This window comes from Orycteropus afer, unplaced genomic scaffold, assembly GCF_000298275.1.
Source record: "Orycteropus afer afer isolate SDZICR_OR568_19922 unplaced genomic scaffold, OryAfe1.0 scaffold00010, whole genome shotgun sequence".
NCBI lineage: Eukaryota > Metazoa > Chordata > Mammalia > Tubulidentata > Orycteropodidae > Orycteropus > Orycteropus afer.
Window position 1 is genome coordinate 20435455 of NW_006921597.1, and position 9033 is coordinate 20444487.

The 9033-nt window shown below is 39.1% G+C and overlaps 1 protein-coding gene across 1 annotated transcript in view; it reads left to right on the forward strand.

The window, feature by feature from the left end:
- Window positions 1-103: 103 nt before the first annotated feature.
- Window positions 104-9033, forward strand: part of TAF13 (TATA-box binding protein associated factor 13) — a 13088-nt gene continuing 4158 nt past the window's right edge. Inside the window, exons 1-3 of the mRNA XM_007949855.2 lie at window positions 104-130; window positions 1011-1089; window positions 8428-8525. Of these exons, the coding sequence (XP_007948046.1) occupies window positions 104-130; window positions 1011-1089; window positions 8428-8525 (204 nt within the window). The remainder of the gene's footprint in view (window positions 131-1010; window positions 1090-8427; window positions 8526-9033) is intronic.

A 9033-nucleotide genomic window follows, 5' to 3' on the forward strand; every position in this document is an offset into this window, starting at 1 on the left:
GACTAGGCCCCGCCCCATAACGTCACAGGAAGTGAGGAGGCGGAAGTAGTAAAATCCATAAAGAGCAAGCCGGCAAGATCTTGTAGGCTGGCCGACTGGTGGGATGGCAGATGAAGAAGAAGATCCCACCGTGAGTGACCACTTCTGTTCCAACCCTCGCTTTTCTTCACTCCTTCAGGTTCAGTAGCATCGGCCCTCGAGGCTGAATTCAGAATCGAATCTGTTTTCCTTAGTGAATTCACCTACGAAAGTGCAGGGACCTCGCGTCTTGCCTGCCTCTCAGGATTCGTCATTTTAGTACGTGGGGCAAAACATGAAGGAACAGTACGAAGATGGCCCTTTTCCTTTGATTTTAGTTCATATCTTCCAGACATCCTTTGGAACGTCTAGAGAATCATCAGAGTTTAAAGCCATTATTTGTTAGCGCTCATTATGAACCAACAATCCAACTGCTAACAGAGCTGTATACTTCTTGTAAACTAGTGGAAGAATTATCTACCAGTATCCAGAGAACTTGGATTTCAAAATCTCTGTTCTCTAAAGCGAGTTATTAACCTTGAGCCTCGGTTTCCTTGTTGTAAAACGGGGTTAAGGCATACTTAAGTAAAACTTCTTGCACTATGTTTATTGTAGTATTGCTTACTACCGTGAGGTAGACTTTGATTTGATAACAACTCTTTTCACAATAACACTGTCTAGCAATAAGTCAACTTAGTTGGTTTGAAAGAGAGAATAATAATAAGTTACAGTTATTGGAACTTTTCCAGGAGAGCCAGTAGGATTATTTGTTAGGGACAATGTAGAAAGCATTTCTCATGAGTCAGAAGTTAAACTAGCCAGTCTTTAAGGCCCTTTCAATGCTGAAGTTTCATGATTTGTTGCTACTTGCTTTAGGCTTTCTAATCTGAAATCAGTGTTGATAATGGAGAAAGAAAAAAATATGTTAATCATTAAAAAATCAAATGCAAAGCAGTCATTTGACATTTCAATATATATATTTTAACTTCTAGTTTGAGGAAGAAAATGAAGAAATTGGAGGAGGTGCAGAAGGTGGACAGGGCAAAAGAAAGAGACTTTTTTCTAAAGAATGTAAGTTGCATTTGACAGTGATTTTGTTATAGATTATACAAATTTTTGGACATATCTATTCATCAAAGTAGATTTATTGTTCTGAATGTGTTTCCCTGTAGGAAAAATATGTTCAGACTTGCCTATAAAATTCTGTTTAACTTTTAAATTGTAAATAGTACCTGACTCAAGGTTATGATTTTTTTTTTTTTAAGTGAGGAAATGTGACCGTGTTTCAATTCAGAGCATAAAAACATATTTCTGTTACTTTTCCTGTCCTTCCCTTTTGCAGCAGTAGGAGCAAGAACTCCTTTGACTGTAAGTCACAGGTAATGAAAGATTCTGGAACATGTGCTTGAGAATAGGAACAAAGTTAGGGATTTGGACTGAGGTAGTGCACAAGGCAGAAGAGTGGGTGAACACTGTGAGGCATTACAGTGTCACGGGTGAAATGTGTTGGCCCTTTATCCTACTCCCTCAGTAGACAGGTTTGATCCTTTTTGTCAGTAGCAGCAGGAAATGAGAGCTGTCGTAACTGCTGATCATCCAGGCTGACCCGCTGACCAAAGGCACCAGGAGTATGTGCTCTCCATCCCCCAGTCCAGGGTCCTTTAAATATAGCAATGATATTCATAGTGACAAATGAGATTTATGAAAGCTGATGTATTTATGCTTTGTCAGACATGAGCAGTTCCCAAATGCTTTTGAAATCACAGTGTGTTATGAATTGAATTGTGTCCCCCCCAAAATATGTGTCAACTTGGCTAGGCCATGATTCTCCGTATTATGTAATTATCCTCCACCTTCCCCACTTTGTGGTCTGATGTCATTATCCTATGTGTTGTAAATCCTAACCTCTATGATGTTAATAGGAGCTCTGGTAGCTAACCAGTCAAGTTCAAACCCACCAGCCATTCCTTGGAAGGAAGGTTGGGCAGTCTACTTCCATAGTGATAGTGCCTCGGAAACCCAAGGAGGGGTCTCTATGCGATGGTAAATAACAACAACAATAGCATTATATTAGTGAGGCAGGATTAGAGGCAGTTATGTTAATGAGGCAGGATATAATCTATAGGATTAGATTTTTTGTTGAGTCAGTTTCTTTTGAGATATAAGAGATTAAACAAAGGAGCATAGATCAAGGAACCTCAGTACCACCAAGAAAGAAGCAAGGAGTAGAGCATATCCTTGGGACCTAGGGTCCCTGTGCTGTGAACCCAGGGAAAGATTGATGCCAAGACACGTGGAGATCTCCAGGAGACACCAAGACCACAGATGTTGAGACAAGGACCTTTCCCCAGAGCTGACAGAGAAAGTCTTCTAGAGCTGGCGCCCTAGGAGAATTTGGACTTCTCACCTCTGAACTGTGAGAGAACAAATTGATCTGTTAAAGGCATCCACTTGTGGTATTTCTGTTACAGCAGCATGAGATAATTAAGACACAGGGTCAATGTGCCTTTTTTCTTTTAACCACGTAAATCCTCTCTGTATCTCAGTTCCTATCCTAAAACAGCTTTCCTGACCACTCCTTGTTCCGTGTCTGATGCTGTTTACTCCACTTGTGTATGGTTTTAATTACTTTTAAGTCAGTATAAGAAGGGTGTCCCTACAACGAGTATTCTGGAGTGATGCTTGGTCAATCAATTCTTAGCAGAGATCTTTGTTCCACTTGTATTACCTTATTTTTGTGATAACAAGAATTTGGAATCTTCATAGCCTTCTTGTCTTACCTGGGTCTTCATATATCTCACTGATCAAGACCTGTTCTTCTAAACTCTCTATGTAAAAATTTTAATATAGCATAAAATGTTTCAAAGCATTCATTGGAATTTGTTTATGTCTTTACAGACCTTATAACCAAATACAGTTTACATAATTCTTGTATAAGTTACCCTTTTCCAGTGAAATATATTTTTCTACTGGTGAATCCTACCCATCAAAATGAGAATGAGAAATTATCTCCCTCCAAACAGTTATGGAAAAATAGTATATTTACGGGGGAGAATCCTGGCAAACACCACTTTAACTGATTAATCAAAGTTAACATCACCAGTAATATACACTGATGCTATGTGACACATTGAGAATGGCAAGTAACCTCCTTAGTCATGCATAACCTTAATCTTATGAGAAAGCATCAGACAAACCCAGTATTCTTCAAAGGGGTCAAGGTCATTAAAGACAAGAAGAAACTAAGGAACTGTCATAGATGAGGAGAAACTAAGGCGGCATGACAGTTAAATGTAGTGTGGGATCCTGCGCTGGATCCTGGAACAGAAGAAGGATATTAATGAAAAACCTGATGTCTGAATGACTTCTGTACTCGTACTGTGTGTTGTTAGGTGCTGTCAGGTTGGTTCCAACTCTTAGGGACTCTATGTAAAACAGAACAAAATACTGCCCAGACCTGCATCATCATCACAGTCATTGGTATGTTGGAGCCCATTGTTGCAGCCACTGTGTCATGCCATTTCTTTGAGAGTTTTTGTCTTTTTTATTGACCCTCTACCAAGCATGATATCCTTCTCTAGGGACTGGCCTTTCCTGATAACATCCAAATACGAGAGATGACATCTCACCATCCTTGCTTCTAAGGAGCATTCACGCTGTACTCCTTCCAAGACATTTGTTTGTTCTTCTGGCATTCCATGGTATATTCAGTATTCTCCACCAACACCATAATTCAAAGGCTTCAATTCTTTTGTCTTCCTTATCCATTGTCCAGCTTTTGTATGCACATGAGGCAATCGAAAATACCATGGCTTGGGTCAGGCATGCTTTAATCTTCAAAGTGATGTCTTTGCCTTTTAGCACTTTAAAGAGATCTTTTGCAGCAGATTGGCCAGTGCAATGCATTTGATTTCTTGGTTGCTGCTTCTATGGGCATTGGTTGTAGATAAAAATAAAATGAAATCTTTGACAACTTAAATCTTTTCTGTGTTTATCATGATATTTTTATTGGTTCACTTGTAAGGATTTTTATTTTCTTTATGTAGAGGTGTAATCCATACTGATGGCTGTAGCTTTGATCTTCATCAGTAAGTGCTTCAAGTCCTCTTTGCTTTCAGCAAGCAAGGTTGTGTCATCTGCATATTGCACGTTATTAATGAGTCTTTCTCCAGTCCTGATGCTCCATTGTTCACATAGCCAGCTTCTCATTTTATTTGTTTAGTATACAGATTGAATAAGTATGTGAAAGAATACAACCTTGACACATACTTTTCCTGATATTCAGCAATATAGTATCCTCTTCTGTTGAAATGACTGCTTCTTGGTCTGTGTACAGGTTCCTCATAAACACAATTAATTAATTAAGTGTTCTGGAATGCCCATTCTTTGCAACGTTAGCTATAATTTTTATGATCCACACAGTCAAATGTCTTTGCATAGTCAATAAAACACACATAAGCATCTTTCTAGTATTCTTTGCTTTCAGCCAAGATCTATGTGATATCAGCAATTATATCCCTCATTTCACATCCTCTCCTGAATTCAGCTTGATTCTGGCAGTTCCCTGTCAATATACACCTGCAACCATTTTTGAATTTTCTTCAGCAGCACTTTACTTGCATGTGATATTAATGATGTTGTTTGATAATTTCTGCATTCTATTGGATCACTTTTCTTTGGAATGGACATGAATATGGATCTTTTCCATTTGGTTGGCCAGGTAACTGTCTTCCAAATATCTTGGCATAGACAAGTGAGCACCTCCAGGGCTGCATCTTTCTGTTGAAACATCTCAGTGGGTATTCTGTCATTTCCTGGGGCCTTGTTTTTTGCCAATGCCTTCAGCGCAGCTTAGACTTCTTCCTTCAGTACCATCAGTTCTTGATCATATGCTGTCTCCTGAAATGGTTGAACATTAACCAGTTCTTTTTGGTACGGTGACTCTGTGTATTCCTTCCACCTTCTTTTGATGCTTCCTGTGTCATTCACTGTTTTGCCCATAGAATCCTTTAGTGTTTCAACTCAAGGCTTGGATTTTTTCTTCAGTTCTCTCAGCTTGAGAAATGCCAAGCAGGTTCTTCCCTTTTACTTGCATTATCCCAAGTTTAATTTCTTATTTTTTTTAAAGTTTTTGGTTATGTAACATGTTAATGTAAAGAGAAGCTGGATATATGGAATGTCCATATATATATATATATATATATGGTAGCTCTGTACCATTTTTGAAGTGTTTCTGTAAGTCTTAAGTTATCTCAAAAGTTGAGGGAGGGTAACAAAAAAAATTGAGAGTCTAAAAAGGACAGAGAAATAATGCCTCTGTGTTTCTCTTATCCCTCCTGTGTCTTCCAAAGGCCCTTGCCAGGGTAAATCCTATTGTTGTTACGTGCTGTCGAGTTGGACCCGACTCATAACGACCCCTCCTTGGGTTGCCAAGGCAGTATCACTACAGAAGTAGATTGCCCAGCCTTCCTTCCGAGGAGTGGCTGGTGGGTTTGAAACGCCAGCCTTCTGGTTAGCAGTCAAGTGCCTTAGGCACTATGTTACCAGAGCTCCCAATGTAAATCCTAGGGATACTTATTTATCTATCTTAGGCTGGCTTCCAGGTCACTCTTTTTCTTCCCCATGGCTGGTCTACTTGCTTCTGTTTTCATTACTACCAGTGTTGCTTCTCCTAAATAGGAATTATTCTTAATATGCTTATTCCTTTCTTTAGACATTTTTCAGGAGTTCCTTTCTTTCTTTTTTTTTTAATGTAAAACTTACATGCAATAAATTATTCAAGTCTCATGTGAACACCTTGATGAATTTTATGTGTGTACATGTATATACTGTAACTAGCACTCGGATCAAAACGTTCCAACATTATGACAGCATTTATTAACATCTTTTGATCAACGTACCCCTTTGAGAATCTGATAAAAGTTATGATTCTTCTTTCTAGAAAAATGCACATATAACAGATAAAGTATAAAATTTTGTGTACAATTTCAGGAGGGTTCAAGGACTTCTCAAAGACCATCTGTGGACAAACTAGGAGTTTATAGACTATAGGATAAGAATGCAAACTAGATCTCATCTTTCCTAAATTACCAAGAAGTATAATATTGCTGTGAGTAGGAGTATAGGCTCTGGGGCCAGACCAGCTGGTTTCAAATTCAGGTTCCATCACTTACTAGTGGTGTGACCGTGGGTCAGTCATTAACTCTCTGTGCCTTAATTTTTTCTATAAAATGAGGATCATAATAGTACCTACCTTAAAGAATTGTTGTGAGGATTAAATGAGATATATGTGAAGGGCTTTAAAACAGTTACTGGCATATAAGTATTGAGGTGATACAATGATTAAGCACTCTGCTTCCAACCAAAAACTTGGCAGTTTGAACCCTTCTAGTGATGCTGTGGGACAAAGACTTGGAGATCTGCTTCCATTAAGATTACAGTAAGAAAATCCTACGGGGCAGTTCTTTGTCACATGGGGTTGCTATGAGTTGAAATTGATTCAATGACACCCAACAAAAACAACATATAAGTATCAGCTGTTAGCAGTTATTACTTTGTATTACATTATTCTTCTGTATCGCATTGTCTATACTTCTTCAAGGCTGGGCAATCTACTTCCATAAAGATTTACTGCCTCAGAAACCCAAAGGGGGTCACTGTGAGTCAGAATTGACTCGATGGCTTCGTTTGGTTTTGTTTTTGGTTAGTATACTTCCTTCAGATGAGACCTGAAAGGGCTTTCTTTGGTGGCAGTTGCATTGATCTAGGAAATGAAATGTCAAGATTCTTTGTAGTAAGCTCTTTGCTATCTCTCTTTAACTACCCTGTTTCTTCCTATAAGAAAGCGATCAAAGCACTTTCTCTCATGTCCTGAATTTTATACCTTATCTGTTATATGTGCATTTTTCTAGAAAGAAGAGTCATAACTTTTATCAGATTCTCAAAGGGGTATGTAAATCAAAAGATGTTGATAAATGCCATCATAATGTTGGAAACGTTTTGTATCTTGATCTGAGTGCTGGTTACAGTGTATATATGTACACACATAAAATCCATCAAGGTGTTCACATAGGACTGGTGCCTAACAGCCATGCACACACAGAAAACTCCCATAAATGGTAAACCATTGCTGCTCAGCCTGTCCCTGCCAGAGTCTCCTACTTAAAGATGTTCTGGGGATGCTGGGAGAAAAGGAAGGTTTTGTTGGAGGTTTTCATTAAGTGCCATTGTTCTGGTTACCTAGTGCCACTCTGACAATACACCACAAATGGGATGGCCTTAATAAACGGGAATTTATTACAATTTGGAGGCTTTAATTCCAAGTGCAAAGTGCCAGGCTCTAGGGGCTGGGTGAAAGCCCCTCAACCTTGGGGTCCAGCTCTGCCTCCTGGTCCCGGCCCACTGGACCTAGAGGCGTTTCTTCACTTAGACAGCAGCTGGCTGCTGAGGCTGAGAAGCCCCAAGGTTAACAAGTAAAAAGGCACAGTCCTGATGTTACCAAACCACACGGCAGGCCATTAACTTAAGTCCATTGTTAAGTCCCAAGGTCAGCAGAGCATAACACGCTGCTGAGCAATGACATGGCTACATGCAGGGTCCAAGCGTGCCAAAGGCTAGTGACCATTCTCAAAGCTTCTCCTTATATACAGGAAGCAGACCACTTACTCAAAGGCAGCTTCAGCTGCTCCCAGTAGATTCCACCATGGAGTTGATTACCAGTCTCATCATGGGGAATACTCCATCCAGCTGCCCAGCCACTCAACCAGGCCTGGCCAAGTTGACATACAAACATAACCATCACAGGCATCTAGTTGGATCTGACTCATAGCAACCCAGTGTATAATAGAATGAAATGTTGCCCAGCCCTGTATCATCCTCACAATAGTAGGATAGTAGGTATGTTTGAGCCCATTGTTGCCACCACTGTGTCATTCCAACTTGTTGAGGATCTTCCTCTTTTTTAACTGCCCTATCCTTTACCAAGTATGATGTCCTCCTGCAGGAATTGGTCTCTCCTGATAACTTGTCCAAAGTAAGCAAGACAAATTCTCACCACCTTTCTCCAAAACAGATTTGTTCTTTGGGCAATCCATGATGTATTCAATATTCTTTGCTAACCCCACAGTTCAAATGTTCAATTCTTCTTTGGTCTTCATTGTTCAGCTTTTGCATGCATATGAGGCAATTGAAAGTACCACGTTGGAGGTCAGGTAGGAACAGTTGGTTATAAGACTGTGGTTAAAACTCTTTATATCAAAATCCATACTTAGAGACAATGAATACAATGTAAATATGTTTTTATACTCACATCATCTATAACTTGGTTCAGTTCTATTTATTTTAAAAAAGTATGTGTTAAAAAAATTGGTAAATCTATCCAATAAATGAAAGTGATTTGTTCTTTTGTAGTACGATGTATGATGTATGGGTTTGGAGATGACCAGAACCCATATACTGAGTCAGTGGATATTCTTGAAGACCTTGTCATAGAGTTCATTACTGAAATGGTAAGATTGTGTTATAATTGGTCTTAGTTAATTAAGGAATAGATTTGAAATTCTGAACTTTGACAGGACTAAAACTTACTGTATCCTTTTGAAATAAGCTATCCATTTAACTACCTGTTTGTGGAATTACTGGTTACTATTTATCATTAAAAAATAAATAAATAAACAATTGCCATCCAGTCAGTTCCATCTCATGGTGACCCCATGTGTGTCGGGGTTTTCAGAGGTGGATTTTCAGCAGTCGACTGCCTGACTTGGCTTCTGAGGCAGCTCTGGATGAACTTGAACCTCTGCTGAGAGGCAACTCATTCTAATATTTCGGTAAATAGCTGTTTTGTCCTTTGCACATTTTTTTTTTAAATTTTAAATTTTATTTTGATTTGGGTGAAGCTTTACAGCGTAAATTCACTTTTCATACAGCAGTTCACGTAATATACTTTGTCTCATATCATTGACCAAAATTTACAATGCAACAGCTCCCCTCCCACTTCCTCCCCATAGTTACCTC